This window comes from Denticeps clupeoides, chromosome 18 (assembly GCF_900700375.1).
Source record: "Denticeps clupeoides chromosome 18, fDenClu1.1, whole genome shotgun sequence".
In the NCBI taxonomy this organism is placed as follows: domain Eukaryota; kingdom Metazoa; phylum Chordata; class Actinopteri; order Clupeiformes; family Denticipitidae; genus Denticeps; species Denticeps clupeoides.
In genome coordinates this window covers 10,380,893-10,402,487 of record NC_041724.1, presented here as the reverse complement: position 1 = coordinate 10,402,487, position 21,595 = coordinate 10,380,893, and the positions used below count along the sequence as shown (strand labels likewise).

Here is a 21,595-nt window from a genome sequence, read left to right as displayed (position 1 = left end):
TTATTTGTCACGTACACAGTCACACGGTATGATGATATGCAGTGAAATGCTTTTGCGACTGCTATCGACCTCATATTGCAAGTATTCAAGTGGCCCAATATGCCAATTTTGCAAACAACAACCAAATATTGACCAAAAATATTTTTAAACATAAAATAATCTCGAAGGAAATTGCTTATGCTTCAACTGCACAGAAGGGGAAGACATACAATGTGCATACAATGTATGTACAAGACATACAACAAGTGCACAGAGAGACCGAGAGACAGACATTCATTTATGAGCATAAATAAAAATAAGCACTAAAATATTATAGGGTCGTTTATTCCTTAATAACACACAATAACCCTTAATAACCCTTTCGAAACGTATCGTATGTGCAAATCCCAGAAACTCTACTTGCAAACGCCTGAAATAATAAATAATGGCGTGCTTTTGACGTTAACGTCGTGGTCTTAGTCCTCACGGGCGCTCGGACGCATGCGCGGAACTGTCCAGCGTCCTGAAACAAGTCACTCGATTCGAACGGACATTTTAAAACACAGCAATCAATCGGCAAATACTGTCGTGTGGCCAGTAATAATAATGTGATGGACGCCCTTCATTAACACGCATGGAATGTGAAGATTTTACCTCATTCGAAGTCAAACCACGTATTTTTGTAGCAGAATTACCCGTTTTCCCCCCTCCATTATTGCAACAGGTTCTCATCGCTGCACGCCGCTTTATAAACTTTGTAAAGTTCTCCACCTTAATTAGATGGGCGTTCTGATGTCCGACAGGCGGCGCACCCGGAGCGCCCTCTGGCGGAGAATGGAGGCGGAGCAGCGATGGATCAAGTCAAAACTTCGCTTTCGTTAGTAGTTAGTCAAGCTCTAATTGATCAACTTTAATGATTTTGGGCTTTACTTCCACAGTAAAGCATCATGACATGGAGCCACATTCATTCCTAAAAACAAACTGATGCCATTACAATAAATGTGCATTAAAAAAAGAACTTTTATTTGATTTAATCAGAAAGGTTATCCAGGAACACCAGTTTATCAGTGGCTGAATTAATTGGAACAAAATGTTATTTTTCATGTAATTTCGTGCAATTCCATACAGTGTGTGTCCATCTGCAAAGAACAGTAATAATCTCATTCCAAGAACAGCAACTGCAACAGGGAGAGAATAGAATCCTATTGAAAATGACCAGATATTAACAACAATTTAGAATTTTTAAGGCAACTTTCTTTCTGCACTATACCAAAGTTAAAGTCTGCCAGAAATGTATTTCAGACTGCAATTATCACACCATTACATTGGGTACAGTATTCTTATGACCAGCAATGTATGTGCACTCATAACAGATCATCCAATAAAAAACGTAATAGAAGCAAAAGTTACAAAAGAGACAGGGGGGAAAAACCCAACGCACATGCAGACGCATTGTAGATTACAAACAAATGAAGGTTCTTTTGGATGATAGGACTGGACCAAAAAAAAAAAAAAAGTATTCAGTAAAGTGTTGATTTTTCTTCATCTTACCTTATTTACCATACAAGAATTAGAAGGACCTGTGTCTGAACTATACTCAGAAGAGGGTTATGCTCTTTACATATGAATTCTAAATGAAAAATTTTTACAAGTATCACTCCTGAGTAGGCTCCCTTTTTCCACATCAGCTGTGAATAGCTGTGTTTGCTGAAGCATTGTGATAAAACTTAAATGCTCCACATGCCCGTATTTTCCCCTGTTGGGTTGCAAATGTATTATTTCTTTTTCTTTTTCCAAGTCATTGTGCGTTAAATATGGCCCATAAATGTCTGTGAAAAGAAGGCATCGGACCGGCTCAGATCTCCTCACATCTGCACATGTCTCATCCATTTAAAACCACAAAGCTTACTGCATGTTGTTACTGCACCCACGCAACAGTGATCGTGACATGAAGGAAAAAAAAAAAAAAATGAAAAAGCTACATCCATGCGTACGAGTGCTATGGCACGGTTAAATTGGCTTGAGGTGTTTACACGAGTTTAAATAATGTAAAATGCACATATCAGCATTTCGCTGAAACACACACAAAACACGTCATTTAAAAGCTGCAACTTTAAGTGCAATTCCTCCTTGTAATGAAAGTCTGGTAATGTGCTGATCCATGCTGTGCATTTTAAGAGTCTGTCGTGTGTGTGTGTGTGTGTGTGTGTGTGTGTGCATATATATAAGGCCCAGAATGCACTGCAATGCAAAGGTAATGGATACAGGCACTACATGCCCCACAATCCCCAGTTGGCCTTGGTTCCACTAATATGAACTCAAAAGCTTAAACGTTTTTTAGTGGATGGCTAAAAACCTACTTGACTGACTTTCTTCTAATGCAGTGCAATTTTCTGTGTTTTAAGTTGACTATATTTTGATTAATGCAGAATTGGAAATCTATCTATACAAAGTCATTGCAATTGCACAAAACATAAGTCAGCCTATATTGCTTTCTTTGTAAGGATCAGGGACTATTTGTATCCCTCCACCACATAGCTGGGAGCATTTTTTTTTATTGTTTGCTACAAGTCAAGCTCGCAACAAACTCTTAAGCCCTTAGCAAGAAGGAAAGGTTCTCCTGATCCAGGCCAAGTTCTGTGTCTCGTCATCCCAGTTTCACTCAGTAAGTGAAGTAAGGATCAGTAAGAAGGTTCCGACTGTCTTACTGCCACCTCAGCTTCCAGACAGCAGAGCAACTGGCAATAATAAAGTTCTAAAGGCGATCATATGTACAAGCGGAGTGGACTGCCGTCCTTTACAAAAAAAATTAAAAAATTAAAAACAGGTCAGGTGTGTGTGGAGTACAACTCAGTAACTTTTAAATATGCTTAAACTATGAGTATAAACTATTATACAGTTTAATTTACCTATTGTTACCATTCACAGAAACTGGAAAGCAAAGAGTGAACCACTGTGCTGTGCACCTGACACACTGTTAAGCTGGACAGTGCGATTAACAGTAAACACATGCATGTGCGCAAACAGTTTTTTTGGTTTGTGTGTGTGTGTGTGTGTGTGTGTGTGTGTGTGTGTGTGTGTGTGTGTGTGTGTGTGTGTGTGTGTGTGCGCACATCTATCTCTGAGAGAAATATTCCATCACAATGCGCAGGTGGCCAAGCCGGTCCTTGAGCGAGGTGAGGGAGAGCAAAGTGGTCTGGTAGGCAGGGTCCAGCTGCAGAACCGACATCAGCCACCAGCACCAGGCTGGCCCATTGCTGGAGGCCTATACACATTCACACAAATAAAGCCTTAGTTAACACATGGAATGGAATGAACCTGAATGGCGAATGTGTGTGAACACACATCCCTCACCTGGATGTTCTCCTCTCGGACCGGCATGGTGCCGTACTGCCTGCAGATCTGATCCTGAAAGCGGCTGTTAAGGCGGTTGTACCACTCCAGTGCCTGCTGGTATACACTGTCATGCAGCCGCTGCAGCACCTCCAGCTCCGCACCATCAATCTGTGGTACACACACACACATACATGCACAAACAGTCAAATGACATCCTTTAATGCATAATTAATACTGTCAGTGTCTATAACCTGGGATGAAACCTTTGAACTTTCTCCACAGGTGCACAACAGCATCCATGCATGTGTTCAATCCATGCTTGTATTTGAATAAGAGTGTTGACAGGTGTAATAAAAAATATTTCTGCACATTTAAAAGGCCTAATAATGACAGTCACCCCAACACTTAATGGAATGCATACACAAAACTAGATAACAAAGAAGGTTTCTAATAAAGATATTGAAGAAAAATACACTTTGCATTTCCAAATACTGCGTGTATTCAGATCCAACAAATTTTTAATTTGCAGAAAAATAAATAAATAAACAAAAAAAATAAAGCCTACCTTGTGGTCTTCTAGGTACTCAATGTCAGCGGTGTTATATCCATCTCTTAGTCCTCTCCTAAGCACCCGGAAGCGCTTACCCCCCACCGTGTCCACGTAAGAACGGCCATCTGGGAGCAGGTCAAGGTCCAAGATCTCCAACATGCAACCATAATCTGCAAACCTGGGCGGGAGAGGAATGCAGACATTCATTACATTTAACCCCACATCTACAGGAGCCTGGATGTTCTCTACTGAGCTGCATTATGGCCTGAGGACCATGTCTTTACCCTTTGCCAGACTCATAGCAGCACATGCCAAATTTCTTGGTGCCGATCTCCATGCAGCGTCGCATCATTAGGCGGTACCGTGGCTCAAATACGTGCAGCGGGCAAGGGATGCCCGGGTAAGCCACCGTGCACACGAAGATGGGGATGTCCTGGGTCAGACTGCAGACAGAGAGGAAAAGTCGCCCGTCAGCTATGTCCATCGGTCACCTGTTGAACACCACCGAACAGCTCGCTATCTTCTGATCGCGAGCGATCCGACATGGAAGCCAGCCAGGCTCTCGCTCTTTTTAGGCACAGAGTCATTGCCATGGTGTCGGTCACTCACTTGGAGAGCTCGGCGATCTCGGCCGTGTGCAGCTGCTCCCGCTCGGCCAGTTGCTGGGGGAAGAGGCGGGACACGATCTGCTGCAGCAGCACTGTTTGGTGGAACTTCCTGCTCTTGAAGTACTGGAGATCGAGAGAACATATAACATTTTTAATGTGGTTTTATGAACTGTTCTAAAGTGCATTTTATAGAAGACAACACTTTTTTTAAGATCTTAAAAAGTAATCAGAATAATTTACACTTTGGGTCACTACACACTCTCATTAAAGACCTTATCTGACGGGACGTAGGGTTTGCTTTACCTCCTGCAGTGGCTGCTTGCAGAGAGGACAACGGTGGTTGTGGTCCAGACTCCTCTCCAGGCAGTTCTTGCAAAAGGTGTGGCCACAGGGGGTTGTGACTGGCTCATAGAACAACCTGTAAAATATGTATTTGTTTCTTTTTTTCTTATATATTCAATTAGTTTATTTTGTTGTGCATTCATTTCCATTAGGTACAAACAAATTCCTTTATCCTATTTCTAGTGTATTTTACTTTCAACTGTATTTTTATTACATCAGTAACATAAATAACATTTTTAATGTTTTGCACCTGGTTGTAAGAAGTTTGAACGTTTAAGAAGAATTTGTGAAACTAATTGGTTTTTACAAAAACCTAATTGCAATAGAAACAATTCAAAAGACAGTGGCTGACTGACAGATGGGGACTGACGGGCTGAATACATGACGGAACTGACCTGATGCAGAGGGGACACTCGAAGTCAGACACGGTGAGAACATTGAAAGATGCTCCTTGGTCCACAAAGTAACAGCCTGACAATGTAACATTAAGTGATAAATGAATAAACCTCATTAGATAGCTACACCACAAGCCATAGTAATAATAATAATAATAATAATAATAATAATAATAATAATAATAATAATAATACATGCTGATGCTCCAGAAGGATTATGTAATGTTTTATGTCTAACTGTTGAAGTGTACTGTAACTACAGGGGAAAGTGTCATTTAATGGATGTGAGAGTTTCATCAAAACACCCACTACATGTCTATCACAGCAGTACAGATTCACTGCATCCTTTCCCTGTTTTTCTCTGGAAATAACTTATTCAAACCTTCTCTAAAGAAGTGGTTGCCAAACTTTTTTCCAAAAACATAGGTTAGGTTACACTGTAGGCTATATAGAGTCTATAAAGATGCTTACACATAAAATCTCAGGGTCGATTCAAACTAGTAGAAGGTACAATATGCTTGCATTATAGGCGAGAGAAAAAGAATCTCGGAGCGGTAATCTCTGAGGCGTACTGTAGGCATGTGCTGGTGGCTGACCTTGACTTGACCTTTCCTCCTTCTTCATCATCAGTTCCTCATCGTCCTCAGCTGTAGGGAGGAACGACACGGCCTGGCACAGGCTCAGGCAGCACTCCGTACCAGACTTCACTTTTGCTCCAGTCTGCAGTGAACACAGAGAATCGATTAGATGGCCCTGTGGCCCTGTGGCCGTAGTAACCTAGTGGGTAACAGACTCGTCTATGAACCAGAAGACCCAGGTTCAAATCCCACTTCCATTGAGTCCCTGAGCAAGACACTTAACCCTAAATTGCTCAAGGGGGGGGACTGTCCCTGTAACTACTGATTGTAAGTCGCTCTGGATAAGGGCGTCTGATAAATGCTGTAAATGTAAATGAGACTTGAGGAGCTTTTATATTATCACACTCAATCAAGCTTCTTTTAAATATTTGCATGCCACATGTTCAACCTTTCTTCACAAGTTTCAGAATTAGTATGACACCTATGCAAAGCCATACCTGCCCATCGTGTGTGTGCTTTATAAATTAATGTAAACATTTTACATATTCTAGACCACATTTGCCACATCCCGCAACATCATATTTATTATAGATCTATTATAATAGCCCAGCAATAAGTGCTGATTACACACAAACTACAGATCCCATAATGCAGTGCGCACTTTGCTGTGAAGTGAAAAGTGAAGAGATTGTCATTGAGAAACACTGCAGCACAGCACTCTGTGCACACAACAAAATATGTCCTCTGCTTTTTAACCATCACCCTGGTCAGCAGTGTGCAGGCACCCGTGGAGCAGCGTGTGGGGACGGTGCTTTGCTCAGTGGCACCTCAGTGGTTCAGAATTCGAACCTTCTGATTATGGGACCGTATCCTTCCCCCGCTAGGCTACCACTGCCCCACAGTGACAAACTGAGCGCACTACACACAAAGTTCGCATGAACGGTAAATGTTTGGTTATTTTAAAGCTGAATTTCGAGCTTCTTCACAACCCATTTTGGTCAACGTGGACACTGCAGATTCCACCGCAGCATAAAAGATCGCGTTCGGCAAGGCTTCATATCATATCGTCGGGCCATAATAATAGATCAATATAAAGCATTCATGTGGACTGCGGGTCGCGAGTTTGACACCCCTGTTCTGGACCCACCTTCTCTGCAGCCCCCCTCTGCTCCTCTGTGGGGCATCTGATTCCATCTCCCTGAGCAGATGGCATTAAACTGGTGACGGGGCAGGGGCCTGACAAGAATTCTGAGACCAGCTGCAGTATCTGTGGCACGTCATCTGGCACCACCATGCCCTCAGCTTCCAAGATCTGACAACACACACACACACACACACACACATCACCCCATGATAAGTAATCAAGTTTAAAATTGTGTAGTCTGAAGTAGTTATTACGTGCAAAATTTAAAGATTAATTCAAAATGTAGGTAAATTTGGTTACACAAGATCCTATGTAAGTGTGTGGTAATACATGAAACCTACCATCTTAATCTGGGCCTTTGCCGGGGAGAAGTCGGCCTGCAGTTTCAGGCAGCGTTGAAACTGAGTCAAGGCCTCCGTGTGCCTGCCCATCTCCAGCAGCACCTTCCCTTTACGAAAGAAACCCTGGCCACAAAGAGCAATACACCGTTAAAATACATCAATATAATAAATAAAACAGTGCTCATTTGAAGTGAATGCATAACACATATTATGTGTGTGGTTTTTTTTTTTGCAGGCATGATCCCACAGTCCCTGCACTGTGCCACAGTTTAAAGTGATGCATGATGGGTAAACTTGCCTTGTGTGGTAGATCATTGCATCAATCCATGCATTGTGTTGATTAGTTTCACACTTAACCGATACGTAATGTACGTTTAATATGTGGCTAATTAATCTGTTTAAACTAAAGACATTTGTTGGCAGTAGCTGAATTATTAGCTTTTGTGCAAATCCTTATTCATTTGCGAACATGATGTCAAAAAGTATTTCAGCAGCGCTGTCAGGAAAAGCTGGCCCGGCTGGTGGAATTTTTACATTCTTAACCCTCGTGCCCCATTCCTCAGGACTACCCTCACTTCACTTTCAAAAAAATAATCAAAAATACAAATGTTTATACTGGCATATAAAGGGTGAAAATCCTGAAAATTGTTGAATGTTATCATTTGGTAGAGGGCTTAAGATAACCAAATGGTTTATTTATTGATGAGTGAGGGTTTTGTGAATGTACATTTTTGACCACAAAGAGTGCGACAGGGTGCAAAATAATACCCAGAGAATGGATGACATCTAAGAGTAAAAAATCTGGCTAAAAATAAGATTTCATAGAGAAATTCATGCCATAAGCTCCAACACAGCCGGAATGATCACCAAATGAAAAAAAAAAAAAAAAACGTACGAAAATTCCGCATTCGTGTTTTTCTTCAGTTCTCCACCGAAGCTGGTGAAACCTTATAATAAGTTAAAGCTAAAACATTTTGTAAATAGGGTTTAATTATGATCAGAAATGCTGTGAACGAACAGATTGGTTCACAGTTTAATGTTATAAGAAGCAGTTCCTGTGCAGCTATAGCGTCCCGGACGGCGCGTTCCCCCTGGCACGGCGCTGCGGTGACGTAACGCCCAGGACAAGTGGTTATGAGAAGCAATTACCTCCAGTGTCAACAACGGCAGCAAACACATAAAACCACAGGCATCACATGATGGGTTATATCACTATGTCACCAGCTGACATAACCAGAACGCTGATGAACTCTGTCGACGGTCGCTCTCCATGTCGAGTGACAAATTATTTATAGTTTTCCTGGTAATACTGTTTATCAGGAGATGATAAGCCAGACCGTCCTTATACGATCAGCATAGCAGCACCTGGCATAGAAAATATTTGAGGTGTCAAGACATTACATTTTACAAGAGAAAGATTTTCTTACTACAGAGAAAGACACTTAACCCTGAGTGTCTCCTGGGGGACTGTCCCAATAACAACTGATAACTGGGAAGCGGTGTCTGATAAAATGTCTTAAATGTAAATGTCATTCGGATTGAAATAGGCCACATTGAAATAGGCCTAAAGCTGCCATAATGGTCCAGGCCCTTACCTCCGGCCACCCGGGCCGAACGCAGCACAGGTCATCCAGGTCACAAAGCGCCTCGGCGAAACGACAGAGTCCTGCGTTGGCCTCAGAGCGGTAGAGCTTCAGGCTCAAGTCATCAGGAGCTGCCGTGAAAGGAAAGGAGGCAAGTCGGCCCTTCATTCAAACGGCTGAATGGATATCGGTTCTACATTTTAATTTGGCTGTTCATCAGAATGATTTAGAACAAATTGCACAAATTGTATCAATGTGGGACACAATTAACACACACACACACACACACACACAGTCATCCGGATATGGTCACAGAATTTAGATTTCACTGTCAAAATTTGTTTTGTGAAAACTGTACTTTGGATTAAAGCGGACAGATGTGACTGAACAGTTTCATATCAGACGCCCTTATCCAGAGCGACTTACAGTCAGTAGTTACAGGGACAGTCACCCCCTGGACCAACTTAGGGTTAAGTGTCTTGCTCAGGGACACAATGGTAGTAAGTGGGATTTGAACCCGGGTCTTCTGGTTCACAGGCGAGTGTGTTACCCACTAGGCTACTACCACCCTGTGGTAAATAAATAAGGTACGTAACTGTACAAGCTCAAAGTGTACTTCAGGGTCCGATTAATGTTTAAGATATAGCATCTGTAGAACTTAAAACATTAAACCATTCATGTATCATCTTCTGTATCAACAAACATGCGAGCAATTCAGGTGTTTATGTTCATTAAAGGCTCATAGGCTGGTCATCAAATAATGACACAGGAACACACTTGACGTTGAACCCTACTACACCAGTTGTAGGTCTATTGTAGGTCTATGGTCTTTTTTTAATGCCGATGAACGAACGAATCCATACTGTACGAATAAGCAATAAATACACTGTACATCATTATAACTGGGTTTCTCCGTGGTTGCAAAGCTCTTTTTAAATGAATCAAAAGGAAAGGAAGAATGTCCTGGACGTTTAGGGAAAAAAAACACGGATCTGTTGTGACAAGATCACCAAAAAGAAAAAAAAATCTCTGCTGGACTTGCCATCTGCGCGCATTTATAAATAAAATTGAAAAAAAAAAAACATACATATATATATACACATACACACACACACACACACACACACACACCAACAGCCTTGTATCCAGAAACATGTAGACCTTTACCTAATTCTAAGCCCTCTTGCACGATCTGCAGAGCTTCACCAAATTCGCCAGCCTTGATCTTCTCCTGGATGTGCCACTTCATCTTGCTCTCCTCCGGGCAGCACTTCTCCACCACGCCGGACAGCAGCACGTTGTTCCGGACGCCCTTGGCGTCGCGGGCCCTCAGCTTCTCCTTGCATCCCGGGCACCTGGACGGCGGGCAGGCGCCCACGCACCGCCTGCAGAAGGAGTGTCCGCAGCGCAGGGTCACCGGCTCGCACATGAGGAAGCGGCACACCGGGCACCCGAGCAGGTCCATGCCGGACCCTCCGTGCGCGGCCGAGCGGTCCGAGTGAAGCCGAGGCGCCTACGGGCGCGTTTTACTCCTCATCGCTGACGTGACGACGCGGCAAACACGCACCGTATTCTCTTTCAAACGCGGTCAGCCATTGTCACACGCAACTCTGGGTCTTTGTGTGGTAAGTAGCGTCTCGTCACTTCGGCGGTCGCTCCCTTCGCCCTGAGAGTCCCACGGAGCTCCATCAACCCCGGCGCGGCACTTCACGGCGACGCGAACTGAGGCTCCGCGCTTGACAACACGAGCGGCGAGACGCCGACGCGACGCCGCCGCGTTACGTAAATAAAGACCACGTGACGCGGGCGGGCCGCTCCCATTGGCTGCGGCGCTGGCGAGTGGCCCTGTTGTGAACAGGCTCCGTAGCGTTTCGTAACGCTGAATTACAGCGCGTCGCCATGTAGGCCACGCTCCTGAGCGACCTACTTCTTTCAAATTTACATGTATTTTTTGTAGATACTGTTTGTAAAAATACAGCCCTTCCAGTGCTGTATATAATGTCATTTTGGTTTCATAAACAGTAGGAGCTCATGTGTGCTTATAACAATTTGAGAGAAAGAATAATCTGAGCCAAACGATGACAACAAAAACAAATAGTCACTCATCCCAGTCCTCTTATTTGGCATTACTTTCCGAAACTAAAATTGCATGAAACACCTTTCGTTTCAACATTGAACATAAAACAGGCGCAAGCGAGGCACCATTACATTGCACCATTACCATGTGTCTATATAACAGATTGCAGCTCCAATAAATGTCTGCAAGCTCGGTGCAAGTTGTACAAGGTTTTTATCACCAGAAGGGCATCTTACAAAAGCATCGGTGCGAACGTCATTGCAGCAACACACCCAGCACGCTACTTTTCTTTTAAGCTTGGGACACTGTTGCAGTGTTACACAAGGTAATGGAACTTGTTTCAGCGAAGCGCGCCTGCTCCGTATTTACCTGTATGCAGCACACATCAAATACTGTTGCGGCCTTCAAGAAACGTTCAACTTGCACAACTTGAGAAAGGTGAATCATCTCAGCAATGAAAAGTTCATACAAACATTTTACATGCCGTTTCGGAAAGGAGAATTCGCAGACGCTACGTAGTAAAGATGCCACAAGAAGATACCAGCCTGGATTTTCCGCAGCTTTATTAAGGCCAAAATTAGGAATATTATTCTGCATAAGCTGACTAAGAAATTAGGGATAATAAACTTTCGAACTAAACAGTATATTAAAAAAAAAAAAAATTATATACAGACATAGAGACAAAGACGTAACAAATAACTCATGTCATCTCGTCGATAATGCTGCACATGGCTGCATCTTTGTCCCACTCTTTCTCCTTTTTGGTGGAGGACGTGCTCTTGTCCATTGCAGCAGCCATGCTACAGCTCCCGCTCGCCTCCTCTACATCCATGGGTTCGCTTTTCAGCCTGGGCGCACCAGAAGCCCCCGAGGAGGCTGCCACAGCCCCGCCAGCGCTAGCGTCAGTTCCAGCGCCAGCCGCGGAGCCATCTGCATGGGGTAAGTCGTCGGGCAGCGAGGCCAGGCAGCTCTGAATCATCTCCACCACCCTCTCCAGGTGCTTCTGGAATCGCTCGGCCGTCTCCAGACGCTGCCGCTTCTGAACCTCCATCATGACGCGGAGGGTCTCCCGCGCTTGGTGGGGGCGGTACTCGTTGATGAGGTGGTGCATATGCACAAACAGCAACTTCAAGTCCTCCAGCTTCTCCTCCCGCTTGATGCTCCCAGGACTCTTGATCAGAATGTCCAGCAGGTCCAAGAAATTCACCAGGATGGACATGTTCAGCTTCTTCAGCTCCTTCTTGTGGTCGAACTGCATGGGGTGCAGCCGCTCAATGCCCTGGCTCTCCAGCGGCCTGATGATCAGGTCGTCGCACTGGAACTGGTTTCCAAACATCATGTAGCTGTCCCGGATCGGGGGAGGAGGCTTGGGCGTGGTGCCTTTCCGCACATTCTCATCAGTGTATTCCTTGATGTACTGCATGGGCGGAGGAGGGAGGGCACTCACTTGCTGGGGTTCCCCCATCCTGCGGGCCTGAGGAATTAGAAAATGGATCATTACGAAGCAGAACCCCGTGTGCAGAATTCCCTATTCCCAATGCACTGTTCTTTTGTTTTAGAAAGTATAATCGACCCGGTTTTAAACGAAGAAACTGCAGACATTTTTAAGCACATACAAGGTTACAAGTCCATGTCCTGCGAAAATAATTCTGTAAAGAGAATGCAACGTTAACCTTACTTCAAGCCTCTGCTCAGTGCGTACACAAATAAACATTTTTAAATTATATACGTACATCGTTTCTATATTTTAAGTTTTTTTAATTAACTTACGATTCCAATCGATTGACAGATTGCTTAAAGGAATCATATACGACTTTAACTCACATTTTATATTTACATGTATCATTTACATATTCGTTTAATTTTCCTGTACCGAAGCACGTGGGAACATACCATTTAAGAAACAGTAATAAACTGCAACGTTCACATGTTAGTTAGCATTAGCTAACGTGAGTCGCGACAGCTAGCCGAATGCTAAATAACGCGTAGGGTGAGAACAAATGAACGCGTAACAAAACGTGGATGGAAAACGTACCTCCGAATCGCTCCTTCTAACAAAGGCTGAAAGAAATTACATCCAACGCTCATCCGATATTTTCAGACAACTGAGTAATTTCTGCCACTAAAAAGGTCCTTTGCCCGTCTGCTTCCTTCCTCGAGGTTGCCAGGTACGCTGGAATGAAGCCGCTCAAGCACAAGTAGAAAGTACTCAAACACGCAAAAATAACTCGCTTTATTTTATATTATGGTGAGTTTGATATGTGGCCACAATTAATGACATAATGCAAAATTGCAAAATTTACCGCCACTCTCAAACAATACAACAGCTACATAGATTCCACTGCAATAAGTCGAACGTGGCAGCATGTCTAAATCCTAAATTTCAAATATTTCATCTGCTAATTGGAACGCCCAGCAACAACAGGCAATTTCATTGGTTGGGCGGATTCAAGAGGCGTGTTCTAAACAGCCAGGCTGGGTTGTTGAGTGACTTGAAAGAGAGTAGGCTATACAGCCAAATACACCCATTAAATAAAAGCAAAAATGTATGAAATAATTTTTTTGATATAATTATTTGTCTTAAAATTAAAGAGATTCCCAAATGCTTAATTATCTCAGAGAACTTTAAAAGCCTTTAAACAAATTAGTCTTGGATTAGTCAGTGACTTTGATTTAATTCAGTTTTGGCTTGTGGAGTCACTAATTTTAAAACATTTTGATTGTGACAGAGTGTGTGTGCGTGTGTGTGTGTGTGTGTGTGTGTGTGTGTGTGTGCGTGCGTGCGTGTGTGTAAGGAAGTGAGCGCGCTCTTCCGGAAACCATCATTGCATAGACTAACACACTTGCAACTGAGCCATCACTTATTCTAAGTCAGTCTGCCGTACAGGTAATTCCCAATGACGGGAAGGTAGCAAGACTTTGCAATGTACCCAAGAGTGATTTTAAGAGGTATCTTGATTAAAAAATCCCAACAAAAGCGAAGGACATCACCATGCAACTTCAAGGAGAGAATCTTTGTTCTGAACACTGAAGAACTAGTATATTCTGAACCACGAGCAGGGGTAAGTTTTTATAAAGAACAAATCTAAATTTTAAGAAAAATAAAGATATTTTAAGTAACTTGCATCCTTTTTATTGCATTTTCAGAAAAAGCCATGTGAAAAGGGTCGTGTTCTGCTTTCCAAAATCAAATGTGTGGAGGTTGTGCGTACCGAGGCCCCTATACCCTGCAGGAACAAATACCCATTTCAGGTGAGCAAAAGACTAAGAACGAGACCCAGAAATTAACATTCCATTTAAAAAGTCATTTAATTTGTTCACAGGTTGTCCATGATAATTATTACCTTTACTTATTTGCCCCGGACAATGATTGCCGCCTGAAGTGGGTGAGAGCTCTCAAAGAAGGTGAGTTTTTATGTCCCTCGGCTATAAATTGACATTACTAGTAGTTACTAGTAGCTTTACTAGTATATATATTCCAATGGGCAAAATGTAAGTTTCTACCTTTGAACCTAAATTCTCATATTTACATGCCATGCATTGCCATTGGTTTGAAATGCCATTTGATGTTGAATTTATACCAGCAACATCTCCAAACTTATCTGTGGAGCAACTTTGAAAGCAACTATTTGTATTTTGTACATCTTGGATTACAAAAGAACATAATGAGATGTATTATTTGATATTTTGACACTGGGATTTGTAACAAAAGTTTACAAATTGTCTTTTTTTGAAAGAAACTAAAAACAATGACTTGTTCCTGGCGTACCATCCCGATTTCTGGTCAGAAGGCCGCTGGAGATGCTGTCAGCAAACGGAGAAGATGGCAGAGGGTTGCAACGAATACCATCCCAGTTTGTGTGGTGTGTGTCATGTCATGCAAGTGTACATTACGTGAAAATTATTAGTAGTGGTTTTTGTGACCTTATCAAACAGATGATCTGATATCCCCATAATGTTGTTCAGCACACCACAACATCGGTGCTCTTTGGGTTCGAGATGTGCATTTTGACAACATGCTTGATTCATTCATGAATGTTTTTTTAAATCCCCACAGCTTCCAAAAAACCTCTTCCCCCAACACCAGATCCGCAGGTAATGCCCTGTGTCCAAAGGTCTTCTCGTTCCTTTACTGAACTTATTTAACAGGTTCATATGTTTATATCATATATATATAACCTTTGTTGATATTTTTCTTACCTGCCCGTTGTTCTGTCGGCAGAGGCGCTTCTCAGATCCAGGTGAACGGGTTGCTGTGGCTTTGAAAGACTTCAGTCCTAAAGAGGACAGGGACCTGCGTCTGATAAAAGATGAGGAATATATTGTGATGGACGACTCTCAGCCCAACTGGTGGACCGTTCGAGCCAAAGACGGGTTAATATCAAACTATCTATCTTGATAGATAGTTTCAAAATTTTAGGATATGGACAAATTACATTAATAACCAATGACACACATAACAATGCTTAATTAAAAGCATCATTAGAACCATTTACAACGTAAATAATAAAAAAAAAAAATCTTTAGACTCAGCCTTCACATAATCTGCACTGGATAATGTATTGTTATTATTATATTATTAATCACTGTTTCCTGATGTTATTCCCAAAAGAAACATTGGGTTTGTACCCTGCACTTACATTGCTGAGAAAGCCTCTGACAACTTTGAACGATTTAAGTGAGTACAATAATTAAAGTATTATTAAGATGTATATTGTATATTGATTTTCTTCCTACAACTGAAGTCATTTTGTAACCATTTTGGTGAAATTTATTGTTGGACTTTTAACTCTTTCAGCTGGTACAACAAAGGCACAACGCGGGCAGAGGCAGAGGATCTTCTGTTAAAAGAGGTACAAGTTGGACATGATGGGTGAATCGTGGTTTACTTTCCACCAATTTACATTCATTTACACATAAACAGACTTAGTACAGCGAAATCATGTTGGTCTGGTGGCTTTTTTTCTGTGTTTTCGCCCGCAAAGTTGCAAAGGTTGCAAAGGCAGGATGTGAACACACGGTAAAACATACACATACACATACACACACACACACACAGCATCAGACACTCTAAACCAGGGACTGCAGGATATCCTGTCACATGCATGCTGACAGTGATCAAGCCTTGCTCACAGGTCTCCATGTCTCCCTCTACCTGGCAGTGACCCAGACTGCCACACCATGTGACATGATGGCTCACATCCGTTAATTAATTAAGATGCTTTGATGGGTTTAGACTGGTTTAAATAATATGTCTTTTACAGAACAAGGAGGGAGCCTTTATAGTACGAGACTCCAGGCATGCGGGAGTGTATACAGTGTCAGTGTTCACGAAGGCTCCAGGGTAAATTCCTACATACACACACACACAAAAACCTTTCCTACTTCTTCCCCTCTCCCTTGCTGAACACATTTCCTAAAATAAAAGTGCATTTGTGGTCAACTATATTCACATGAAGGTCGAACGGAGAAAAGAATCCTCGAGTGAAGCATTACCAGATCAGACAGTCTCCAGAATCAGGAAAGTTCTACTTGGCAGAGAAATACCTGTTCAACACCATTCCTGCTCTCATTCAATACCATCAGCACAATGCTGCAGGTGAGATACTCTCTGTAACTATATCACAAACAAGCTAGTGTTACACAAATACATCATCATCAAAAAAAAGCTGATTCTTAAAAGCCCTTATGCAAAAAGCTTTGCACTTCACTGCAAGCGATGTAAGCCGTGACACATTTTTCCATGGTGCATTTAAGTATGTAATTTTGTCTTTGTAGAATTTGCTTGCATTAGCAGAGGCTCTGCAAATGAAATAAATAATGAATCAGAACATAAGAGCGACACTCACAAGGGGTAAATGTCAATTACCGTTCTGAATAAGAACATTCGGAATAAAATATGCACAGTTTGAATACTATGGTTTGGTTTCACAGACACAGATTAAACCTAATCTCAAATGAAATCACCTTCTTAATGGGACAGTCTACCAAAAAATATTACAATACATATAGCACATGTTGACATATACCTGTCAACAAGGCAAGGTCACCTGTGTTTAGGCTTCACCAGAACCCCCATTTAACAAGGCTAAAAATCTAGTTCAAGTAGAAAATGTAATCAGCCTTTGTTCAACCACCTACTTGCCAAAAGATGTGTTATAACGAGTGTTGTGTGTACAGTTATAAGTTTTCTGATGCTATAGTATTGTATACTATACTATGCTGTAGTAGTGTGTAGTATAAAGAAATGGTCTTCATCCACCTTTATGCCAAAAGATGTGTTAATTTATGAGCATCATGTGTACAGTTATAGGATTTCTGATGCTGTAATATAGTATATTATAGTATACTGTAGTAGTGTGTAGTATAAAGAAATGGTCTTCATCCACCTTCATGCCGAAAGATGTGTTGTTTTATGAGCATCGTGTGTACAGTTATAGGATTTCTGATGCTGTAATATAGTATATTATACTATACTGTAGTAGTGTGTAGTATAAAGAAATGGTCTTCATCCACCTTCATGCCGAAAGATGTGTTGTTTTATGAGCATCGTCTGTACAGTTGTAGGATTTCTGATGCTGTAATATAGTATATTACACTATACTGTAGTAGTGTGTAGTATAAAGAAATGGTCTTCATCCACCTTCATGCCAAAAGATGTGTTATTCTATGAGCATCGTCTGTACAGTTTTTCAGGATTTTAGACATTATTGTATAGTATGCTAGACTGTAGTAGTGTGTAGTATAAAGATGTGTCTGTTTGGATGCCGGCTCTGACTGTGCATTATTATTACAGGTTTAATTACCCGTCTGCGGCACTGTGTGTTTCCAGGGAGAGAAGACTTCATAGTCAGTTCAGAGTCCTCATTGGGTATGTAGTTTAAGAGACTGTATACAGATGTATTATCATATCAAACACTTGTTATTTCTGCCTATTTCTAAAGGCTGTAAGCTTTTTTGTGGTTTTTGTCTAGGTAAGTGTGACTTGCACCCAGAGGAGCTGGAGCTGATGGAGGAGGTGGGCAGTGGACAGTTTGGGCTGGTGTATCAGGGGAAGTGGAATGGTCAGAAGGTGGCCGTCAAGACAGTGCGTGAAGGTGCCATGTCTGAAGAAGAATTCAAAGATGAGGCCATGGTCATGAAGTATGTCTGTTGAATTCAGCTCAGCTCAATAAGTCATCTGTAGAAATTGTTCTGGCGGAAATGTGCATGCTTTTTTTTTTCAGGACGTTGTCCCACAGCAAGCTGGTGAAACTGCTTGGGGTTTGCATGCAGCGAAAGCCCATCTGTCTGGTTTTCGAGTTCATGGAGAACGGCTGCCTGACGGACTACCTTCGTGGGAAGAGAGGGACCCTGTCCAAGGACACCCTGCTGGGGATGTGCGTCGATGTCAGTGAAGGCATGGTGTACCTGGAGAGCAATAATTACATCCACAGGGATCTGGTAATGTCACATGTTTGTGGTTTTAATGACAAGCCTGTGGTGCACATCAGATTGTTTCAAATTATTGTTCAATACAGGCTGCAAGAAACTGCTTGGTGTCCATAAATATGGAGGTGAAGGTCTCTGATTTTGGAATGGCCAGGTAAGCTGGGACCAGTCGGACGCAGTGATTTTGTTAAATCAAATAAAATATATTGGAATTTGCTTTTTGCGAGGTGCATTTCTTCTTCTTTTACAGATTTGTTTTAGATGATCAATACACCAGTTCGCAAGGGTCCAAGTTCCCTGTAAAGTGGTCTGCACTGGAGGTCATCCAATATTTAAAATTCAGCAGCAAATCAGATGTCTGGTCCTTTGGTAGGCACTCATTAGCTCTGTACAAAGTTGTTGCCACACACACACTTGGCAACTGTATCTACAATTTACCACAATAATGAGGTGTATTTTAAATTAAAGGTACACTCTGCAAGATTCTACATGTCCGTCAACATCATTAACATGTAGGGTGACCAAATGTTACAGGTCACCAAAGCAAATGTGCATTGTTTTTTTTCCATCATGCACTAATAAGGGAGTCATTGTGTGTTAAACCAAAGTTATATCCAGTTTATACACGTATACCCACAAAACGCCACTATTTCATTTCATGCCTCAATCTCAAGGCAAAAGGGTCTGATGTAGGAGAAACCTATTTAACAAATCTGGATACCTTATTGCCTTATTATGGGACTATACATAGTGACTTTCATGTAAGGTCAAAAAGTAATATTCACATTATTTATATGTTGACTTTAATATTTAATAATTGAAAAAAGTTTGAATTACACAAGAATGTAACTAACCACAATGTAATTTCTGTCTAAAATAATGTAATTTGCAAACATGTTCCTACTTTTTAGGTGTTTTGATGTGGGAGGTCTACAGTGAAGGTCGCTTGCCATATGAGACCCAGACAAACCAGGACGTGGTGCAACAGCTCAATGATGGTATGCGGTTGCTTCGGCCGAGGTTGGCACCAGATGACGTGTACCAGCTCATGCAATGGTGCTGGAAGGAGGTATGTTCTGTTATATATGTTAATAAAACTACACTTCTGAAATGGAAATTTAAAGAATATAAAGAAAAGATAAAGATTAACTTGCTGTTCTGAAAATCAGTGTTGTCATTTTGACAAAAAGCTTAAATTGATTTGAAATGAACAAATGAATAATATATATATACACACACACACACACACACACACACACACACACACATATAAATATATATATATATTTTTTCTTTCTTTCTCCAGAAACCTGAGGATCGACCCACTTTTGCTTTGCTACTGCACGATCTGGCTTCTCTTATAGATACAAAATAGCTTGTCATCTTTTGAGGAAATCAAAACAATTAATGAAAGGATATTGTAATATGCATTGTGTATAATATATTTATATCATATTTATTGTACAAATATTCGTATGAATTTTGCTGATTTCTCTGTGTTTAAGATTTGAAAAAAAAAAAAAAAAGTCTTGTCCTTTAGGGGGCGTGCGCTGCATACACACACAATGTGCAGAGGGACATTACTACTGTGTCGATTAGGTAATACTTTAACTCTTTTCGGTAAAGGTAGTGCATATTAAACATGCCTAGTGAAGGCACGCGTTGTTGCTCCTCCATTATGGCCATCATTACACATTAATGTGCATGCGACTTGCAGACCCCATTGCCGGGGACTGGTGGTGCAGGAATGTAAGGTTCACACTCACATGCCTTCTGTGGTTACTGTGACAACCTGCCGGGCTGAATAGGCTGAGCATGGATAACTGCCGGAGGCGCAGGCAGCCCACTGCCACCATCATGTTTTATTTTATCGCTTTCCAACAAGTCCCTCTCCTGCTAGCGCTGATGTACCTTGAAATGATAAATACTATGCCATTGTTAAAGCTAGTACAATAGTGTATGAATGTTTCACCAAACAAATATAATTTTTTTTTACATTTGGATTTATATGTATTGCAAACTGGTATTTGGTTTCTGGAGACTTTTTAAGACATTTTCAAGACCATTATTAGTGACTGATACCTTGTCCACACAGGTAAAACTTCATAGGATCTAAATGAAATACTAAATGGCCATATTGTCTGAATTTATATCAGTTCCACCTTAGTCTCGTAGCATCTGCACCATTAAATTACAACACAGAATCTGTGTTTTTTATGTAGGACATAGTAGGCCACATTGTAATCTTAAATTCAGATTTATTTACTTAGAAATTTTGCACTATTGATATTAGAACTTTATTCTAAAAACATGCAGTACTGATTTGTGGACTTATACTGGTGTTTTTGTGAGTGGCCCATCGCTCATGTCTCTGATGCATGAGAGCCACTTAACACTTCATCAGAATAAAAGCTGGGTTCAGCATGATCATTGTGGTTCTACAGATCCAGTTAAAAAAATCTGCCAAGAGGGTCACAGCACCAGAAGACACAGCACAGCATGTCTCTCAGATTCCCCAAAAGGGGGACAAAATAATTACCACTAAGTTGCAGACTGGGAGGAGAGTTGCTGAGTGTCACTTGAATTCTGGCAGTGGGAGTCTCATGTATGCATTGTATGAAGGGTGATTAGAATGGATTTAACTAATTTCATATTCATTATAAAAAGTGAAGTGATTGTCACATGTGATACACAGCAGCACAGCACACGATGCACACAGTGAATTTTGTCCTCTGCATTTAACCCATCACCCTGAGTGAGCAGTGGGCAGCCATGACAGGCGCCCACTGATTTGATTATACAATCAAATACAACATTATTTCTATAACTGTTCACTAATTGGATGCTGGGTCTTTAAATGTTGTTAATAATGTTGAAATAGATATTCTGGAAGGAGATTTAAGATATATAATTGTTATATACATTTCAGGCCAAAAGTTTGGACACACCTTCTCATTCAATATGTTTTCTTTATTTTCATGACCATTTACGTTGGTAGATTCTCACTGAAAGCATCAAAACTATGAATGAACACATGTGGAGTTTTGTACTTAACAAAAAGTGGAGACCTGACCTCCACAGTCACCGGACCTGAACCCAATCGAGATGCTGCACTTGAATTCTGGCAGTGGGAGTCTCATGTCTGCATTGTGTGTGTGTGTGTGTGTGTGTATATATATATATATATATATGCACATACAATGCAGACATGAGACTCCCACTGCCAGAATT

The 21,595-nt window shown here is 41.5% G+C and overlaps 3 protein-coding genes across 3 annotated transcripts; 1 reads left to right on the top strand and 2 right to left on the bottom strand.

Moving 5' to 3' along the window:
- Positions 1–979: 979 nt before the first annotated feature.
- LOC114768384 (LON peptidase N-terminal domain and RING finger protein 1-like) lies at positions 980–10,641 on the bottom strand. Its single transcript, XM_028960636.1, has 12 exons — positions 10,024–10,641; positions 8,869–8,987; positions 7,274–7,396; positions 6,936–7,100; positions 5,807–5,930; positions 5,211–5,286; positions 4,777–4,891; positions 4,475–4,596; positions 4,150–4,308; positions 3,881–4,043; positions 3,334–3,483; positions 980–3,244 (listed from the first exon to the last, which is right to left on the bottom strand). The coding sequence occupies exons 1-12, from the start codon at positions 10,319–10,321 to the stop codon at positions 3,095–3,097; spliced, it is 1,764 nt and encodes a 587-aa protein (XP_028816469.1). The 5' UTR covers positions 10,322–10,641; the 3' UTR covers positions 980–3,094.
- An 845-nt stretch (positions 10,642–11,486) lies between these two features.
- Positions 11,487–13,302, bottom strand: LOC114768385 (mediator of RNA polymerase II transcription subunit 7-like). Its single transcript, XM_028960637.1, has 2 exons — positions 12,969–13,302; positions 11,487–12,407 (listed from the first exon to the last, which is right to left on the bottom strand). The coding sequence occupies exon 2, from the start codon at positions 12,396–12,398 to the stop codon at positions 11,634–11,636; it is 765 nt and encodes a 254-aa protein (XP_028816470.1). The 5' UTR covers positions 12,399–12,407; positions 12,969–13,302; the 3' UTR covers positions 11,487–11,633.
- Positions 13,303–13,775: 473 nt separating this feature from the next.
- Positions 13,776–20,371, top strand: LOC114768032 (tyrosine-protein kinase ITK/TSK-like). The gene is made up of 17 exons (XM_028960090.1): positions 13,776–13,995; positions 14,081–14,185; positions 14,257–14,338; positions 14,671–14,796; positions 14,991–15,028; positions 15,156–15,307; positions 15,546–15,611; positions 15,732–15,786; positions 16,198–16,277; positions 16,393–16,532; positions 17,730–17,804; positions 17,908–18,076; positions 18,160–18,376; positions 18,454–18,518; positions 18,615–18,733; positions 19,276–19,433; positions 19,671–20,371. The coding sequence occupies exons 1-17, from the start codon at positions 13,858–13,860 to the stop codon at positions 19,737–19,739; spliced, it is 1,854 nt and encodes a 617-aa protein (XP_028815923.1). The 5' UTR covers positions 13,776–13,857; the 3' UTR covers positions 19,740–20,371.
- The last annotated feature ends 1,224 nt before the right edge of the window (positions 20,372–21,595 follow it).

What these genes read in the sequence shown, in the direction of transcription:
- LOC114768385 (XM_028960637.1), bottom strand. Translation starts at nt 12,398, where the DNA reads ATGGGGGAACCCCAGCAAGTGAGTGCCCTCCCTCCTCCGCCCATGCAG.
- LOC114768032 (XM_028960090.1), top strand. Translation starts at nt 13,858, where the DNA reads ATGTACCCAAGAGTGATTTTAAGAGGTATCTTGATTAAAAAATCCCAA. An exon ending in GGAACAAATACCCATTTCAG is followed by an intron (nt 14,186 to 14,256) that starts GTGAGCAAAAGA and finishes ATTTGTTCACAG; the next exon opens with GTTGTCCATGATAATTATTA. An exon ending in ACCGTTCGAGCCAAAGACGG is followed by an intron (nt 15,308 to 15,545) that starts GTTAATATCAAA and finishes TATTCCCAAAAG; the next exon opens with AAACATTGGGTTTGTACCCT.
- LOC114768384 (XM_028960636.1), bottom strand. Translation starts at nt 10,321, where the DNA reads ATGGACCTGCTCGGGTGCCCGGTGTGCCGCTTCCTCATGTGCGAGCCG. An exon ending in TGCTATGAGTCTGGCAAAGG is followed by an intron (nt 4,044 to 4,149) that starts GTAAAGACATGG and finishes TCTCCCGCCCAG; the next exon opens with GTTTGCAGATTATGGTTGCA. An exon ending in TCCGAGAGGAGAACATCCAG is followed by an intron (nt 3,245 to 3,333) that starts GTGAGGGATGTG and finishes GAATGTGTATAG; the next exon opens with GCCTCCAGCAATGGGCCAGC.